General features: G+C 40.6%; 1 protein-coding gene across 2 annotated transcripts; it reads left to right on the top strand.

Moving 5' to 3' along the window:
• Positions 1 to 6734: 6734 nt before the first annotated feature.
• Positions 6735 to 18026, top strand: DPPA2 (developmental pluripotency associated 2). 2 transcript variants are annotated; one of them, XM_070403539.1, is made up of 7 exons: positions 6735 to 6836; positions 8962 to 9094; positions 11076 to 11221; positions 11312 to 11395; positions 11994 to 12354; positions 14597 to 14792; positions 17199 to 18026. In XM_070403539.1, exons 1-7 carry the CDS (start codon positions 6813 to 6815, stop codon positions 17257 to 17259), a joined length of 1005 nt encoding a protein of 334 aa, XP_070259640.1. In that variant the 5' UTR covers positions 6735 to 6812; the 3' UTR covers positions 17260 to 18026. The 2 variants fall into 2 exon arrangements, with proteins under 2 accessions (XP_070259640.1, XP_070259639.1); XM_070403538.1 differs by having other exon boundaries at positions 8950 to 9094.
• Positions 18027 to 19870: the final 1844 nt, after the last annotated feature.

The raw sequence follows: 19870 nt of genomic DNA, 5'->3' as shown, positions 1-19870 counted from the left end.
GGCAAAGGAACCTGCATGTAGAAAAATCTGAGAACTCACTGACAGGCCGGAACCGGTTTGGCTCAGTAGATAGAGCGTCGGCCTGCGGACTGAAAGGTCCCAGGTTCGATTCCGGTCAAGGGCATGTACCTGGGTTGCGGGCACATCCCCAGTAGGAGATGTGCAGGAGGCAACTGGTCAATGTTTCTCTCTCATGGATGTTTCTAACTCTCTATCCTTCTCCCTTCCTCTCTGTAAAAAATCAATAAAATATATTTAAAAAAAAAAAAAAAGCACATTTAAAAAAAAAAAAAAAAGAACTCACTGACAGGAAGCCAAAGTGGAAGTGACTACATCTTCAAAGATCCCCCAACCCTAGAGAGCAGAGGTGGAAAGGAGAAGTGCTGGGAGCCAGTCCATCCTTGCTGTTTCAAGGGACCTGGCGTATATGGCTTACTGTTCTTAATATGTTTGCTCCCCTTCTTGGCGATATGTGTTTTAACCAAAGTCGCCTCTCTGAGAAAGGTTGTTTCCCCAGGTAGGAATTTTTCCCTGAGGTTAGGGAGGGGATACAACCCCTTAATTAAGTGCCAGGCGGGTAGTTAAGCTACATAATCTTTACTCCCTGGAATGGAGATAAGAAACGCCCTAACCTTTGTAATAGAAATTGACAGGATTAAAATCAGCTGGTATAAATACGAATGTAACAAGACAATAAACATCAGATCCTCATCAGATCCTAACCAGATCCTAGCGAGAGAACATGGCAAAAGATCCTGGACAGAACCTAGCTACAGAACTTCACTGGAGAACCTAGACAGAACATGGCAAAAGAACCTGGATAGAACCTGGCTAAAGAACCTGGTGACCGAACCTGGCTGGAGAACCTGGCTAGAGAACCTTGCAACAGAACCTGACTACAGAACCTAGAGACAGAACCTAGCGAGAGAACATGGACGCAGAACTTGGCTAGAGATCCTGGCTAGGCTGCTGATCAACTGAACGCTGTCTCCATGTCATTCCTTCTTCGCCGACTCCGTTCACACCTTTGGGGACCCCTGGACCTGCTGGGGTTGGACCCCAGCAGAGAAGAAAGAAGGGGGAAATTTTTGTTATTGTTAATCCTTACCCAAAGGTATTTTTCCATTGATTTTTAGAAAGAGTAGAAGGGGGAAAAGATGAAAGTGGAAGGGAAGGGGAGAGACAAGGAAAAACGTGGATGTGAAAGAGAGACATCAGCTGATTGCCTCCTGCAGGATGGCGAGGTATATGCCCTTGACCAAAATTGAACCCAGGACCCTTCAGCTGATGCTCTATCCACTGAGCCAAACCAGTTAGGGCAAAACTTATTTTTCTTTATTTTTTTGTTAATCCTCACCCAAGGTTATTGTTCCATTGATTGCTAGAGAGAGGAGAGACAGAGAGAAACATCAATGTGTCTATTGGTTGCCTCCTACAGGCACTGCAACCAAAGTACATGCCCTTGACCGGAATCAAACCCAGGACCCTTCAGTCCATCCACCAATGCTCTATCCACTGAGGCAGAATGGTCAGGGCAAAACTCATTTTTCTTTAGAAGCGAAGTTGTTTTGACACAAGTATAGACATCTTCATTCTTCATTTGTTGTCATTGATAAGCAGTCAGCAGCCCAACAGCTAAAGGGGCTTATTCTATAAAATAATAGCCTAATATACTAAGTGTGGGGTAGGCCGGTCGGCTGTTCAACCAATTAAAGCGTAATATGCTGATGATACTCTAAGGCCGCTCAACCGCTCGCTATCATGTACACTGACCACCAGGGGGAAGATGCTCCAACTGGTAGGTTAGCTTACTGCTGGGGTCCAGCCAATTCAGATTGAGCAAGACAGGCCAGGCATGCCCTGGAGCCCTCCTGTGGTCCCTCCCCAGCTGGCCAACCTCCCACATCCCTCCCCAGCCCTGATCGTGCGCCAGTGGGGTCCCTTGGCCTGGCCTGCACCCTCTTGCAATCAGGCTGAGGGACTTCCCCTGCCCCCCAAGTGCACGAATTTCATGCACCAGGCCTCTAGTGGATAAATACAAGAGGAGAAGCAACTCTGGCAAGGGGACATTTAGACTGAATGTTTAGAATTTATGAGGACTATCTGAGAGTTTAGATTTGGACAAAATGACTCTTCCCTAACCTAAAAACTCTACAAAGGCTCTTTGGGCATCTCTCATTTCTTTTCTTTTCTTTTCTTTTTTTTTTTAAATTTTTATTTTTTGCTAAAAGGCATCTCTCATTTCACATAGGTGGTAGTGGGTGATAAACCACCCCAGAATCCAGGTGAAAGACATCAGCCTGCCTATTATACTGAAGTCTTCATTCCCTAGCAACGTGCTCTAGCATCAGGGAACTTTTACTTTTGTGCTGGCAGCTGGAAAGCCAGCTCTAACTTGGATGCCATCTCTCCGAAGTGCCTTCTAGCATAAAAAGACACACCTCATATTAAATGTGTGTCTAAATTAATTGGAATTTCCACAGAGAACCCGGGCTAAATGCTAGTAAATTGCTGGCAAAGACAATTCAGTTTCTGAGCATAACTTTTGCTGCCCCTTGAAACAATAGACAAAGCAAAACACTGTTGTTCCATGATTCAGAAGAGGTTTTATTTTCTTCAAAAGAAAAAAAACAAAAAGCAAAAATGCCCTTTTATTCTCAGTCAGAAGGTTAAGATTTGTAACTATTGCTCTAAAGTAGAAATTAGTTCAATAGTCCTTTTAAGTGGGAATTTCTTGAAATGAAGAATGCAGCCAAAGTTGGGAACACCTTTCAGTGCAATTCCATTTTCCTCCCCAGAAAACTAAAGAACTCAGTAGCGGTCCCTTCCATTTGGAAGTGAGACTGAATCATCGTTGCCAAACTGTTTCTCAGAACCCTAGGACTCTGCAGATGTCTTATGAGTTTTATTTCCCAGCTAGAGTCATTCCACTTTAACCTATGTATTGGTGCTCCATAAACATTTACCCTTTAGAATATGTTCCTCTAAATTATTTTTTAAAAAGGATTTTGAAAATACAATACATTCGCAAATATTTGAAATAGGGAATGCATTTTTTTTCAGAACCCTGTTATTGAAATAAATATAAAAATGCAAGTATTCATAAACAATTTTTCTTTATTTTTAATATATCTACCCTACAGCCTAGATTATTATTATTTTAAATATATTTTTATTGACTTCAGAGAGGAAGGGAGAGGGAGAGAGAGAGACAGAAACATCAATGACGGGGGAGAATCATTGATCTGCTGCCTCCTGCCTGCCCCACACTGGGGATTGAGACCACAATCCAGGCATGTACTCTGACTGGGAATCTAACCATGACCTCCTGGATTATGGGTTGTTGCCCAACCATCAAACCACACCAGCCAGGCCTAGGTTATTTTTTTTTTTTAATAGCTTTACATCTTGCTTTTGAGCTTTTAGGTATATACTGAAGCCCCAAACTTAAGTTTGTGTAATACAATTTAGAGAAATTTGTTGCACCTAATTAAGAGCCTTATCTGAACCAGGCGCTATGCTGAGAATGAAGAGAATGAAGATGACTTTGCTAACTCAAAAGAGTGTCATGGATGGTAAGAGAGTCACGTGAGTCTGTGATCAGTGTTTACGCCACTCCTCTAGCAGCAGTGCTGATAGGGGCTTCTACTCAAAAGGGGGTGGGGTGGGATGAGGAAGACAGGAAGAAGCTGTAGCTAACCTGAATAGCCAGCATTCAGACACAGCATAGAAGGTCCCTGGGACCTTCATTTTCTGGGGTTCTAAAGGCTGGGCGTTTAGGCGAGGTCTTGGGATAGAATCAATAGAATATTCATTAGCTTTATGCTGATATACCAAAACGAGATTTATTCTTTTAATTTGTCCTTGGGTGTGGTTGGCAAATGGGACTTAATTGGATTTCTGTTATCTGTCTCCCTGAGTAGGGCGAGTTAAGCTATTTAAATCTGGTTGGGGAGGAGAGTGCAAACCTTTTACTTTTAAGTGTCCTTGGTTTAGGGAAGATAGGATTTACTTGATGGATACAAACTGCGTTTAACATCTGTCTCAGCTTTCCCATTCCACTTGTCCTGAAATTTTCCTAGCTTCTTACTTTTCTATAATACTGCTGGATATTTGTCGGCCTGGATGGTTTGATAATATTAAATAATTATTTAAAATTATTTTTAGATACTGCACTGGTCAGTGAGTTCAATGGTTAGAGCATTGGCCCATACACTGAAAGGTCTCAGGTTCAATTTCTGGTCAAGGGCACATACCTGGTTTGCTGATTCAATCTCTGACCCAGTCGGAGCACATTCAGGTGGCAACTGATCAATGTGTCTCTCTCACATCAGTGTTTCTCTCTCTCTCTCTCTCTCTCCCTCCCCTTTCCCCCTCTACCTCCTTTCCACTCTCTCTAAACATCAATGGAGAAAATATCCTCAGGTGAGGATTAAACAAAAAATAAAATTATTTATTTATTTTTTTAATCCTTACCCGAGTATATTTTTCCATTGATTTTTTTTTTTTCCATTGATTTTTTGAGAGATTAGAAGAGAGGGAAAAGACAGAGATAAATATCCATGTGAGAGAAACACATCTACTGGCTGCCTTCGGAATGAGCCCTGACCAGGGCCCTGGCTGAGAAGGAGCCTGCAACTGAGGTATATGCCCATGATCAGAATCGAACCCGGACCCTTCAGTCCACAGGCCAACACTCTGTCCACTGAGCCAAATTGGGCAGGGCAAATATAACATTATTTTTAGATATAAAAAAGATATTGTAATTGAAAGGTGAACATGGTGGGTTAGCATTGTGGTGGGTTAACACACCCAGGTAGGCTAACTAGCCATCTCAGATGGTGATTAAAGAAAATGGAAGTTATGTGGGGAAAGGAGGTGGGGGATGGGATGTCTAAAGGGAAGGGCTGCACAGCACCTAGCCAAGGGGACATTGAGTAGACAATGGCAGCCCCTAGGAACTGGAGCTTCATCCTTCTATGCAGTCACTGGTGGGAAACTGGTGGTCAGTTGGGTGTGGGGGCTAGGCTGCTTGGAATGCGGATGGAATGCAGGTGTGCAGTCAGGTGCCTTCAGGACAGTTTCCATTCCTTGTACGGCCTGATTCCTGGTGTCCAGCAAGTTTAACCTGGTTTTTTGTTCTGTGGTGGGAAGCTTGCAAATGGCCATTAAGGATTGTATTGCCCCGTGGGCCTAACAATAATTATACGTAGAAAAAGTCTCCTGCCCCCAAACTGACAAATAAAATGATATGAGGTCTGGTAGTTCCTTCCATGGTTGAGATGAAATGAGATTGGCTAGAACTCAATAGCTGTTGATGCTGGATGATGGATACAGAGGGTCTGCTTTGTACGTGTTTGAACTTTTCCATAATATAATATTTTCAAAAACAAAAACAAAAACCCCAAAACCAACACACAAACCTCAAGAAAACAAATCAGATAATTATGTTGTAATAAATGCTAAGAAAAAAAAAGTAGTAATAAAATAGTTTTCTCACTTGAAGTTCTGACTAGCTTAAGGCACTGAGATAAGGTCAGGCTACCAGGTCAGTTCCTCTCTAAATTACTGAGGTAAAGCCCACCAGGCCGCCCTCCCCCCTCCCCTCGCCCCCTCGAGTGGATAGGTGGAGTAGCTTTTCTGCTTGAATTTCCATGGGTTGATTCAGTTTCTAATCTGAAAGAAAGGAGTCAGGATTCCAACCATTATCTGCCTAATACAAAACCGTTGGTCACACCCAGATCTAGACTATGCTTCTAGACTTTTAAGTGACTTTTCTTTAAGTAATTCTTTACCTTGAAGGCTTGATGAAGCACACATCCTGAAGATCTGGGGTGTGGTCTCATAATTTATTTTTTCAATCATTTCTCCAGTAAACTGAAGCCGAGCCCTTGCAGACCACATTTTGAATTTAGTACATATAAACTAAATTAAACTGATCTGGGCTCCATGGGTCCCGAGACTAATGGACTGAACCACTTTCCTAGGGCAGAGAAAGCGCCCCGTGAGACCCCTGCATGACAAAGCTGCCATAATGTTTGCTAATAATTTCTTTAGTGGCTCTGGCTCCTTGGAGTGGCTTCTTCAGGGTCACCTCTTGTCACATCTGCCTCCAACATTATGCTCCAGTGATTCCCACGTGCTTGCAGTTCCTTCAGCATTCACTAGTCCATCACTTGCCTTAATATTTTGGCTCTTGCTGCTCTTCTTCTAAACAGCCAAACCCTTTCCTCTACCCAGCCCCCCAGTATTACAAGCTTAATAGTTACATCTAAAACTAAATCCAGAAGGGATTATGTTATTCAAGCCCTACAATTCAAATCTAATCTCCCAGTGAGTGACACACCCCTGAGCATATATCAGTTACAAAATACCTCTGAATCTTTTTTTATTCCTTCCATAATAACATCATTCAATCCATCACCGCTATTCTCTGAGAAATGTTTGAAACTACTCTGGTCAGTTGTAACTTGTCTTTAAGAATTTTTCCAATTTCACCCCAAGTCCTTATTTCTTAAAAATAAAAATCTCTCTTTTTAAAAATTCCTGAATGCTATTAATTACCCAATAATTCCAAGATCACCTAGTAAGATAAGATAGGGCATAAAACTGATAAAAACATCATCCAGTCAGATAATGGTGGGAGGGCGGGGCTTGGGAAGAGAAAGAAAAGAGCTCTTGAGAAACAGGAAGTAGAAGGAGACATTTGCTTATAAAAAGAGAAATCAGGCTAGAAACCCTGTGGTTAAATGGAGTAAACTGCACGTATCCTCAGCACTGCTGGCATTGCCTTCCTCTGAGTGCTCCTGGAAATGGCAAACTCAAGAAGCGAAAAGGTAAGTTTAGTTCAAATAAAATTAATTTTCCCGCAGATTCACTTTTTAAGGCCTTTCTGGAGCTCACTTATGTTTTGCTCTTGCCATGCATGAGTCTTAACTTCTGGGTGTAAGGGCATTCTTTGTGGTTAATTATTTTCTTTCACGTGATTGTGGCTCTGTCTACTTGGGCGAGAGTAGAAAGGGGAAGCAAAGATTCTTTTTCATAGAGCAAAGTAAGAGATTTATTTTGCAGAAAGGCATGTTGTAGGTCAACAAGATAAAGACGGAAAAGAAGGAGAGCTGCTGTACCAAGAACTTGGGAAAGATTAACATGGATAAGGACAAACATGAAGGGACCAATTCGTTTCTTCCAGGAGTGAAAAGTAATGGAATCCCAGTGGCCTTGGTATCAAATGGGTTTCCAGACCAGGCTTGGGTCACCCTAGACTGGAGGAGAGGATATAATTGAGGTTTCATGGGTATTTTCAGGGCTGCTGTACCAGGCTAGACGAGGACTGAATTGGCCAACATTAAATATATGACTATAAGCAGGTCAAAGAGCTGCTTTGAGCCCCCATTTATCTCTAGAGTGGAGTAATAATGTCAATGCTTTTTTAAATGTGTGTGAAAGTGCTTTGAAAAAGCAGCATACAAATGTAAAATCCCTATATGCAAGCTACAGGAAGTCGTTGAGATTATTTAAATAGGGAAAAGGGATGGCTGCTTCAGATGCCACTAGGCTGCTGTGGGAAAATGTGTTACATAAGGGCTGGGATGGTTTTGAGAGAAAAAGCTAAGTTCAGAGATTTACTGAAGCATGTGTTACTCTGTGGCATTGGTCATTTAATTCCTGAGACTTAGTGGCCTAATTTGTAAAATAGGAAAACTAATAAATTACTACAAGTATGTTATAAGGATTAAACAAGAAAATACAGAAAGCATCTAGCATAGTGCATGTTTACAAAACCAGTAAATGTTACTTCCTGCCTGTCCAGTTCACCTTTCAGTCATTAGATCATTGAAGAACATTGAGTGCCCAATCCGTGCTGGCACTGTGTTAGTTACTGTGATAGCAAAGGGAGGAAAACAGATGCATGCTCTCTCCTCAGGCCAGGGCTGAAGTAAGGCCAATATGGCTGGAGCTCAGAAAGCTTTTAAGCTGGAATGGCAGGGCTACAGTGTTCAGGGATGTGTCGTGTAGGCTACATGAGAGAGTTTTGTCATTTACTCAGAAAGCAATGATAAGCGATGGGAGTATTTTAAGCAGGCAGGAGAGCAATCTAAAGAAAGAGTGGAGTTAGAATGGGTTTTTAATAACAAGACTTTTGCATCTGCCAGTGAGAGCTAATGATAGCTTGAGTTGCAAATCATGTGATGGAAGATGGGAAGGCAGCAACACATCTCACATGGATTTCAGAGATAAAATGAAAGTAGTCAGTGTTTTAGTTGATGGAAAGGAAGACCACAAGGGGAATGGTTTCCGAAAACCGCTTCAATTTCCTCTTTTTTGTTCATCCTCACCCGAGGATATTTTTCCATTGATTTTTAGAGAGTGGAAGGGATGGGGAGAGAGAAAGAAACATTGATGTGAGAGAGACACAGCGATTGGTTGCCTCCAGCACATGGTCCTAATGAGACCCAGAACCCTTTCGCGGGCCAAAGCTCTATCCCAGCCGTGGGCAAACTACGGCCCGCGGGCCGGATCCGGCCCGTTTGAAATGAATAAAACTAAAAAAAAAAAAAAAGACCGTACCCTTTTATGTAATGATGTTTACTTTGAATTTATATTAGTTCATACAAACACTCCATCCATGCTTTTGTTCCGGCCCTCCGGTCCAGTTTAAGAACCCATTGTGGCCCTCGAGTCAAAAAGTTTGCCCACCCCTGCTATCCACTGAGCAAAACTGGGTAGGGTCTTTCCATTTCCTCTTTTCACTTGTAAATCTGTTTTTACCCATTTTCTCATTTTTTTAAAAAATCTAGTAAAGGGTCTGCTAGTAACATCATATTTAAGAAAATCTCAGTAATTTTTTTCCATCACCTTCTCAGTTTTGTATTCATTAGTTGTGATTTGAAAGTAAGCAGTTTAATTGTATGCATCAAATGAAAATTGGTAACTGACCCTTTTCAGGATTTCTTTCAGGATGAATTAGAAGAAGAAAATGTGATACTCACATTGGTTCCAATAAGCGAGGAACATAATGAACATCAAATGGAACCAAGTGTTTCTTCAACCTCAGACAGCAAACTGACAGCGCCTAGGACAAACGATAAAGGTGTGATGATAAGGATTGCTCAGTGTACTGCTCCTCCAGCTCTGGAAAGCCCAGGAAAAAGGGATTTTTCTTTTCTCTTTTTTGGCCATACAAAGCCCAGCTCACCTCAATTATCTGTAATAAGAGAGTTCTCTAACTCCCATGCTTGTTATTTGCTAAGCACTGTGTACTGCCTTGCTTTTAAGACACACAAAAATCAGCATGTGGAGTGTTTTGGACAGAGCATAGTCTTATGCGGCAACTGGATAGAAGTTCAAATTTCCAACCCATGACCCTCACCCTTCTCTTCATTTTGGTTAATACATACTTTACATACCTCTTACAAAGACTAATTTTTTCCAGCTTTATTGAGATATTTACACAATACTGTAATCTTAAGATGTACAATGTGATGATTGGTACACATATATACTGTAAAATGATTATAAAAATAAGGTTAATTAATGCATTCATTTAAGATTTACTCTTTTTTTCAATCATCATTCGAGGATGTTTTAATTAATTAATTGTATTTTTATTAACTCCAGAGTGAAAGGGAGAGGGAGAGATAGAAACATCAATGAGAGAGAGTCTTTGATCCCTGCTTTCTGCGCGCCCCCTACTGGGGATCGAGCCTACAACCTGGGCATGTGTCCTTGACTGGAAACAAACCTGGGACCATTTGGTCCACAGGCTGACACTCTTACCCACAGAGCCAAACCAGCTAGGGCTGAGGATGTTTTTATTGATTAAAGGGAGAGAGAGAGGAGGGAGGGGGAGAGAGAGAGAGAGAGAGAGAGAGAGAGAGAGAGAGAGAGAGAGAGAGAGAAAGAAAGAAAGAAAGAAAGAAAGAAAGAAAGAAAGAAAGAAAGAAGAAGAAAAAAATCAATCGCCTCCTGTATCCAACCCAAACCCTGGATATGTGCCTTGACTAGGAACCTGCATATAGGATGACGCTCCAACCAACTGAGCCACACCTACCAGGGCAAGATTTTCTATCTTAGTAACTTTTAAGCATACAATACAATATTGTTAATATAGTCACCATGCTGTACATTCATCTCCAAAACGTATTCATCTTATAACTGAAAATTTATACCTTTTGATCAACATCTCCCCATTTTTCTCACCTCCAAACCCCAGGCAACCACCACTCTACCCTCTGTTTCTATGAGTGAGTTCTGCTTTTTTAAATTCCACATACAAGTGAGATCATAGAGTATTAGGAAGATAAAATCATTTTGAAAAACATGTAATATTTTGCTAGGTTGAGTAATTACTGATCGAATATCTAGCAGCTCTTAATATCATAACCCTTTATCTCCTCAGTGCTTTCATATAAGGCATTGAATGTGTATTTTCAGATGATGAAGTACATAATGACAAATTATGGCTAAGCAGATTGAGCAGAGAAAAATAAGACAGGATGACCATTGTTGGTTGGGGTGCTTTCTTAGATTCCTATTGGTCCAAGATCTAGACATTTTGGAGGAGCCATCCAATATAATGTTCTATTCAGGTTGTGTTGATGGCCATAAACACAACAGGTTGCTATGTTAGTGTAAAAAGCATGGAGCCCGGCCAGTGTGGCTCAGTGGTTGAGCGCCTACCTATGAACCAGGAGGTCATGATTCAATTCCCAGTCAGGGCATATTCCTGGGTTTTGGGCTCCCTCCCAAGTAGGAGGTGTGCAAAAGGCAGCCGATCAATGATTCCCTCTCATCATTGATGTTTCTGAAATCAATTAAAAATATTTTTAAAAAACATGGAATTTTGAATATCAAAATGTACATTTGAGTCTCAAGTCTGTCGTTTTATTGGATATGTGGTATTGGACAAGTCCTTTATTCTTGAATCTGTTATCTTATTTGTAATATGAGGAAAAATATTTGGTACCTATATGTATAAATTGGGTTGTAAGAAATAAGTGAGAACTTGGTAAAATTATAAAGAATCTTACAAATTTTAAATTATTACTGCTTTGGTTTTCTTCTTTTCTCAGTTAATCTTCCTCAAATGAATGAACAATTCAAAGATTGCCCAAAACCAATCCTTCCTTTGCCGACCAACTTGCCATCATTTAATAAAGTGCGTCACGACACTTTGCGGAACTGGTGCCAACAATTGAATTTGAGTACCGATGGTAGGGTGAGTACACTGGTGAGAATTACTGCCACTCAGAGAAAATATTCAAAATCTTGCCAACTTTTCTTTTTCTCTCTTTCTTAAATTTCTTAGAAAATAGAGGTTTATCTGAGACTTAGCGAACACGCTTATTTTGAAAAAAAGGGAGTGAGTGGGAAGCATGGAGACAATGTAAAGGTGAGTTCTGACTGTGAATTGTTCCTCCTCTCCCAGCATCTCCACATACTAGTATGTTGTACCTCTAAGGTAAGGGTGAGGAATGTCCAGCCATCTAAGGCCCACGATATCATTTCATCTGGCCATACCAAGACAACTGCAGGTTGTCTAGGAGCTTGTTTCATAGCAACATGAATTTATATTAAGTGAATTATATTAAGCGAATGATGTTACACATATTCAAATGGCCCTTGGTCGAAAAAAGGTTCTCCTCAACCTTGCTTGCTCTAAGGCAAGATTTCTCAACCAAGACTATTGACATTTTGAGCCAAATAAGTTCTTTTTGTTTGGAGGCTGTCCTGTGTATTTTAGGATGTTTAGCAGACCAAACATCCCTGGCCTCTATCCACTTGATGTTAGTAGCAACGCTTCCTCCCTCACAGTTTTAGCAATCAGCAATTTCTTCCATTTGAGAACCACTACCCTAAGGGAACTAACATTCCTAAACCTTTCCCATGCTGACCCACTTGGGTAAATGTATAAAGAATGATCAAATTGATATAGAAGTCATTATGGTAGTAGCACTTCACGGAATACTCATCACGAATGCCATTTGCAGAATGTTGCTGAAACACAAGAGGAGGCCACATTGCAGTCATGTTCGGGGAAACTGACCAAGAGATCAAGGAGTAAGAAAAGTCATCAGATGAGCAAAGGAGAGGAAGAGACTCATACGGTTGAGATGACCAGTATAATTGAAGTGGCCAATACAGTTGAAGTGGCTAATACAGTTGAAGTGGCCAGTACAGTTGAAGTGGCCAATACCGTTGAAGTGACCAATACAGTTGAAGTGATAACTTCAGCTCGTGAGGCCATGCTGGCAGCATGGTCAAGAATTGCTGCAAGAGGCTCGCTATCTAAGGCTGCGAATTCATACAGCATTCCTATTTCTGTTGAGAATTTTCTGCTGCAAACATCTGGTAAGATCAACTTTAAACAGTAAGCGCCATTCCAGAGAAAGAAGGTTAACTTTTATTAGTCCAATACTGAAAAGTAGTGCAAGGAAAAGAGTTAGTTAAAAAATCTGTAGATTGGATATTAGGTTCATAGAAAACTTACCTTTTGATTGATAGTCAAGTTTTGCTGGATGAACTTCTAAGCCAGGCGATAGAGTGCTGACCCTTTCTGATCACTAAGCAGAAGTATAAGGTGGGGAAAAAGCATAATCTGATAATGTGGTCCGCCACAGCCTGAGGTCTTTTATTTTTTTAAAAATAATTTTATTGATTTCAGAGAGGAAGGGAGAGGGAGAGATAGAAACATCAATGATGAGAGAGAATCATTGATCTGCTGCCTCCTGCATGCCCCCCACTGGGGATTGAGCCCACAACCCGGGCATGTGCCCTTGACCAGAATCGAACCCGGGACCCTTCAACCCATAGGTCCACATTCTATCCACTGAGCCAAACCAGCTAGGGCCAGCCTGAGGTCTTTTTCTCTCCTTTTACTCAAGGCTTTCTTCATAGCATAGTGTGGGGATTTGAACAGCCCGGGTTCAGATTATATTTTTTAAGATTTTTTAAAAAATATGTTTTTATTGATTTCAGAGAGGAAGGGAGAGGAAGAGAGAGATAGAAACATCAATGATGAGAGAGAATCATTGATCGGCTGCCTCCTGCATGCCCCACAATGGGATCAAGCCCGCAACCTGGGCATGTACTCTTGATCAGAATCAAACCAGGGACCCATCAGTCTGCAGGCTGACGCTCTATCCATTGGGCCAAACCAGCTAGGGCTAAGATATTGTTATATATTTTAGAAGTGAAGGGAGGAAAAGAGAGAGAAATATCAGTGATGAGAGAAAATCATTGATCAGCTGCCTTCTGCATGGGCCCAGTTACATAGCTGTCTCTGAAGAACTGCCTACCCAGCAACAACACCTCTTTCTAATTTTCATTAATGTGCCATATGTGTAGCATTCCACACTTATTCATCCTTTTAGTACCTCTCTATTTCTTTTTAAAATATATATATATTATTGACTTCAGAAAGGAAGGGAGAGAAGGAAAGAGACAGAAACACCAATGATAAGAGAGAATCATCGATCGGCTGCCTCCTGCATGCCCCATACTGGAGATCAGGCCCGCAACCTAGGCATGTACCCCTGACCGGAATCGAACGTGGGACCTTTCAGTCTTCAGGGTGATGCTCTATCCACTGAGCCAAACCAGCTAGGGCATTAGTACCTCTCTATTTAGCAGTTATTAAGCATCTACTGTGATCCAAGTGTGTGTCTAATCACCGGGTATATAGTGCTAAACATAATCTTTATTGTTTTACAGTCTGATGGGAGTTTTTATGAATATTTGAGCTCACAGTGACTGCTTCTTTCTCAATTTCAAACACTCCATATCTTACCTTGTTTTGTCTTAAATATCCCTCTGCCCAATTAGATTGTTCCTTGGCCTTTCAACAAAGATCATTTTGCTTGTTTTTTATATTTAAAGCAGTACAATGTAGTAGTTAGACCAGCGGTTCTCAACCTGTGGGTCGTGACCCCTTTGGGGGTCAAATGACCCTTTCACAGGAGTCGCCTAAGACCATCGGAAAACACATATATAATTACATATTGTTTTTGTGATTAATCACTATGCTTTAATTATGTTCAATTTGTAACAATGAAAATACATCCTGCATATCAGATATTTACATTACAATTCATAACAGTAGCAAAATTACAGTTATGAAGTAGCAACAAACATAATTTTATGGTTGGGGGTCACCACAACATGAGGAACTGTATTAAACGGTCACGGCATTAGGAAGGTTCAGAACAACTGAGTTAGACAAATGGGTTGTGAATCAATACCTGGATCCATAGCTTGGTTCTGAGAAAATTATAATATTTAACACTGCAAGCTTCAGTTACTTCGTTTTTAAATAAGAAAAGTGAATAGAAGGTAAATATAAATATTCTTAATAAATTTATGAATACATGTAAACCATTTAGCAAGCATTTAAAAAGGTAATTGTTATCCCTCATGCTATATAATTTTTGAAGTTAGAGTATAATGTCTTTTGTTCTACATTTTTCATGCTTCTCATTCAATCAATCCATCAACAGAAAATAAGAGCAAAGTCAAGAGTAAGTTGCTGAGAGGTTGGATTGGGGTGCAATTACTTGCTCTTCACTGTTTATATTTGCTCCTCTATCCTCCCCAGGTGTCAGGTGGTGTGTGGTCCATGGCAGACATCTCTTAGCAGACAAAAAGGGTTGGGTTCGCCTGCAGTTCCACGCAGGTCAGACCTGGGTGCCTGACACTCCCACGAAGATGATTTCTCTCTTACTTTTACCGGCCTGTACTTTCCCATCCCCAGACCTAGAAGATAACATGTTATGCCCTGACTGTGTTAAGAGGTAACCCTTAAATATGTTTTCTGTATGCTTAGATGGTAGGAGAAAGCAAATGGTCAAACATACTGTTTTCTTAATTTGCCATATAGATCAGGCAAACATAGGAAGGAAAAAGAACTTGATAGTGGATTAGAACTCAGATAAGTATGTGCTTCTTAGCAATCTTAAAGTATGTGACAAGTTAGAATATTAATTTTCTCAAGTTTAGAGATCTGGTTTTTTTGTTTGTTTTTTAAAAAATATATTTTATTGATTTTTTTACAGAGAGGAAGGGAGAGGGATAGAGAGTTAGAAACATCGATCGACTGCCTCCCGCACACTCCCCACTGGGGATGTGCCCGCAGCCAAGGTACATGCCCTTGACCGGAATCGAACCTGGGACCGTTCAGTCTGCAGGCCGATGCTCTATCCTCTGAGCCAAACCGGTTAGGGCTAGAGATCTGTTTTAAGAAACAAAGTTGTTATGCCAGATATTTAACCAGGGGTAAGAAAATTAGTAAGGCAAAATCCATGTAGCATGGGGGGGGGGGGGGGAGACTTATGTAATACTTTAAACAATAATGAATTTAAATAAAAAAAAAAAGAGATACTGTGAAATAAATGGAGCAGCTTAGGGAAACTTCAGGAAGGATTACATGCACTGAGGAAGATCTTATCAGTTAGAAAATAATTTGGGCATTTGGTAGTGGAAACAGCTCATACAAATACCTGAAAATAAAAGAATATGACATACTTAAATATAGCAGATAGGTCAATATGATTGAAGCTGTATTGACAAATAAGTCTAGAAAGGGAGGGGTAGATCACTGATGGGTTTCTTTCTATAATGATGGCCTCATATATTATCTGGTGAGTCATAATTTCTCAGTCACTTTTGGGACATAGATTCCCTTGAGAATATAATAATAGTTATACACCCACTGTTCAGGAAAATATGCATTGGGCATACACAAGCACTGGTTTAGATTTTCTATAGACTATAGAACTCTTTTTTGTTTATTTTTTTAGACTATAGAACTCTTAATGTTCACCCATTAATAACAGCTTTTGGTGACGGGTTTGGGTGGAGGTGATGTGAGATGGGTGTCGAGGGAAGCTAAGGCTTTTTTAAGGATGTGGATTGTAATCTTGCAACAAAAACTAAGTTGCAGGGTAAGTAAGAGATTACTAAAATAATTCTGAAAAGATAGAATTTATAAACTTGGCAAAAAGTTTAAAGAGGAATGGGACAAATTTAAGAGATAAAAGAGTAAAAGGAAGGGTGCTATCTTATTAGATGGAGGAAAGGCAGAAGCCTCCCCAGTTCAGTGGTGAAGAATATGACATGTGAGACATGCTTGACATGGGCCTAAATGTCTGAGATAAGAATGGGTTTATAGAGAAACATTTTGGGGAGTCATTAGCATTTAAATTGTACATAAGAGTATGTAGGAAATAAAAGGGACATAGGAAAGAACCCTAAAGAGAGTCAGTGGCAGGTGAACAATGGAGACTGTAAAAGTACAGCTATAGTTTGGGAAACAAGTAAGAAAAAGAAACAATGGGCCGAGTTTCTGAAGAACATGGTTGGCAGTGAGATGGCCATGTAAGATTATGAATAATGCAGTGCTGGTTGTTTTGTTTGCTTGTTTTTTGTTTTTTAATTGATGTTAGAGGAAAGGAGAGGAAGAGAGAGAGAGAGAAACATTGATCAGTTGCCTCTTGCACATTCCCGGACCTGGCATCGAACTGCAACTTGGGTATGTTCCCCTACTGGGAATCAAACCCACCATGCTTTGGTGCTTCGGACAACACTCCAACCAACTGTGCCACACAGGCCACAGCTGCAGTGCTGTTGAGAATGTCAGTTTAGGACATAACTGGTGCCATTTTTTAGAGTAGGTTGAGAGGATCAGTATATGCAGAAATGTGATAGTGACAAGTCAGAGCATGTGAAGGACTATGGCAGAACATACTGACAATCTGTACCACCTGAGTGAGAAGGAAATAGCAGTTAGCTGAAATAATAAGATCAAGGGTGCTTCCTTCCTTTCTTCCTGCATTCCTTCCTTCCTTTCTCCCTCCCTTCTTTTTTCTTTGTATTTTTTTAATGGGAAAATCATGAGCACGTGTGAACAGGGAGGGGATGTGGGAGAAACTGTAGGAAGGGAAGGAACCGTATAAAGATAAAGGAAGTGGAACCAATTGTAGTATACAGAATGTGAGGCTTGATATTAAGTGGACAATTTTGTTTCTTTGTTTGAGACGTAGAATTCTTTCACCCACCATTCTTAGGTGAGGGTGCGGGTGCTAACTACTTAGGAACTCCAGAAGTAGATTCCTTATTTTATTGCTCATTTCCAAGGGGTTGGTATGGAATGGTTATCTTATTCTAAGTTTTTAAAAATTCTTTTCTCACTTGTTTTCTAGGAATAAAAGGATGGTGGAGAAATTAGTTAAAACGAGGAAGAGAAGAAGTAACCTGGTTTGAACACTCTCAACACAGAAGAAATGGTGGAGAGCTCACAACTAAATTAGCTTGTGTCCCACTGATTGCTGTGCTCTGCCCTGGACACCCTCAGCATTCCTGATGCCTTGAATACAGATATGCATGTTAAATTCTATATTGGAGGTTTGACAAAAAGTGACTGCCACTGCTGCTTCAGGTGTTCAGCTATGTAGAATATGGTTTTGTTGTAATTAATAGATTTTTAAAGCAGCTTTAAGGCTTTTGGAAAAATTGAGCAGAAAGTAAGAGTTCCCAAATTCTGTCTTCCATCCTCCCCATTTCCCCTACTATCAACACCCTGCACCAGAATGGTAAATTTGTTGAACTTACATTGACCCATCATTATCACTGAAAGCCCGTAGTTGACATTAGGGTTCACTCTTTGTGTTTCACACTCTATGAGTTTTGACAAATGTATAGAGATGTATCCACTATTATAGAATCATACAAAAATAGTTTCACTGCCCTAAACATTCTGTACTCCCATTTGACATTCTCTGTTCCCAATCCCTGACCCCCTGATATTTTTACTGTATCCATAGCTTTGTCTTTTCCAAAATGTCATACAATTGGAATCATACCGTAGCCTTTTCATAGTCACTTCTTTCACAGCAATGTGCATTTAAGGCTTCTGCATGTCTTCTCACAGCTTGGTAGCCCACTCCTTTTTGGCACTAACTGTTCAATTGTCTGGGTGTATCATAATTTATCCATTCACACATTGAAGGTCATCTTGGTTGCTTCCAAATTTTGGCAATTATGAATAAAACTGTTGTAAACATTTGTGTTCAAGTTTTTGTGGACATACATTTTCAACTTATTTGGAGGAGCATGATTTTTGGATCTTATGTTAAGAGGGTTTAGCTTTATGAGAAACTGCCAAACTTTCTTCCAAAGTAGCTGTACCATTCTGAATTCCCACCAATGATGAATTAGAGTTCAGTGATTTGGATTTTAGCCATTCTAATAGGTGTGTAATGATATCTCATTGTTATAATTTGCAGTTTCCTAATTACATATTATGTGGACCAGCTTTTAATATGCTTTGTCATCTGTATACCTTTGGTGAAGTGTCAGTTCAGGTCTTTTGCCATTTGTTTTTAACCTGGCTACTCATTTTGTTTTGTTTTTGAAAGTTAGTAATATTTTATAATATATTTTTTAAAATTTTTTATTTGATTGCTTTGAGAGAGAGCGGAAGGAAGAGAAATAAAAACATGAATTCATTGTTACACTCATTTATGCATTCATTGGTTGATTATATGTACCCTGATCAAGGGCCAAACCCAAAACCTTGTCATATCTGGATGACGCTCTAACTAACTGAGCTATTCAGCCAGGCTTATTAAGTTTTAAGAGTTCTTTTTATATTTTGAATGACATTCCTTTATCAGATATGTCTTTTGCAAATATTTTTCCCAGTTTTTGGCTTGTCCTCTCATTCTGTTGATTAATTAGTATATTTAGATCATTGATATTTAAAGTGATTAATAGAGATGCATTGAGATATTTTTCATTCCCCCATTTTTAGTGTTTGTTTTTTGTTTGATTTTTTGTCTTTCTCTTGTTCCCTTCTCTGGTTCTAATTGATACATTTTATTAGATATTAATAAAATGAATACCCATTAATAGAATTTAAAAACACATCTGGATGCAGAAAAAGCATATAACAAAATACAATATCTTATGATGGAAACACAACACAAAAAGAGTAGAATGGCCCTGGCTGGTTTGGATCAGTGGACAGAGCGTCAGCCTGCAGACTGAAGGGTCCCGGTTCAAGTCTAGTTAAGGGCACATGCCCAGGGTTGCAGGCTCAATCCCCTTCCTCTCTGAAAAAAAAAAAAAAAAAAAGAAAAGAAAAAAAAAAGATATATATATATATATATATATATATATTAGAATGAAACCCTGCCTGGGTGCCTCGGTTGGAGCATTGTCCTGTAAACAAAAGGTTGTGGGTCCAATTCTCGGTCAGGGCACATACCTAGGTTGCAGTTTCTATCCAGGGAACATAACAGGAGGCAATCAATTGACGTTTCTTTTTCTCTCTGTCAAACAAAATCCACAGATATCCTCTGGTGAGGATTAAAAAAAGACTAGAATGTAACAAGCTCAACGTGATAACAAGATCACATGGGAAAAGCCCACGGCTAATCTACTAAGTGGTGAAAGGATGAAAGTTTTTCCCCTAAAGTCAAGGACAAGGCTGATTAGGATGGTGGGGGCCCATCGGGGGTGGGGCCGGCTAGGAGGAGGGGCTGCAAGAGGTTGGCCAGCCAGCCCTGCCCCCTAATGGGGTGGGGGGGGGTGGGGGGAGGGAGGGTGATCAAGGGCAGGGCCGCCAAGAGGAGGGGCTGTAGGCCTATCATGATGGGGCGGGCCGATTGGGGGCGGGGCCAATGGATGGGGTGGGGCTGGCTGGGGGGAAGGGCGGAAGGGCCTAGGGGGGCATTTGGCCGGCTGGCCCCACCCTTGATAGAGGTAGAAGAGTCCGATCAGGGTCAGGCCAGTTGGGGGAGGGGGGGTGCCATGAGAGGTTGGCCGGCAGGTCCCAACCCCTGATCAGGCCGGTTCATTGGCTACAGTGGGC

Source organism: Myotis yumanensis, unplaced genomic scaffold (genome assembly GCF_028538775.1).
Source record: "Myotis yumanensis isolate MYYU_CA2020_CCGP unplaced genomic scaffold, mMyoYum1.0.hap1 SCAF_2, whole genome shotgun sequence".
In the NCBI taxonomy this organism is placed as follows: Eukaryota; Metazoa; Chordata; class Mammalia; order Chiroptera; family Vespertilionidae; genus Myotis; species Myotis yumanensis.
The sequence above is the reverse complement of the archived record's forward strand: the minus strand, read 5'-3'. Positions and strand labels throughout refer to the sequence as shown.

What these genes read in the sequence shown, in the direction of transcription:
- DPPA2 (XM_070403538.1), top strand. Translation starts at nt 6,813, where the DNA reads ATGGCAAACTCAAGAAGCGAAAAG. An exon ending in CAAACTCAAGAAGCGAAAAG is followed by an intron (nt 6,837 to 8,949) that starts GTAAGTTTAGTT and finishes GACCCTTTTCAG; the next exon opens with GATTTCTTTCAGGATGAATT. An exon ending in ATTTGAGTACCGATGGTAGG is followed by an intron (nt 11,222 to 11,311) that starts GTGAGTACACTG and finishes TAAATTTCTTAG; the next exon opens with AAAATAGAGGTTTATCTGAG.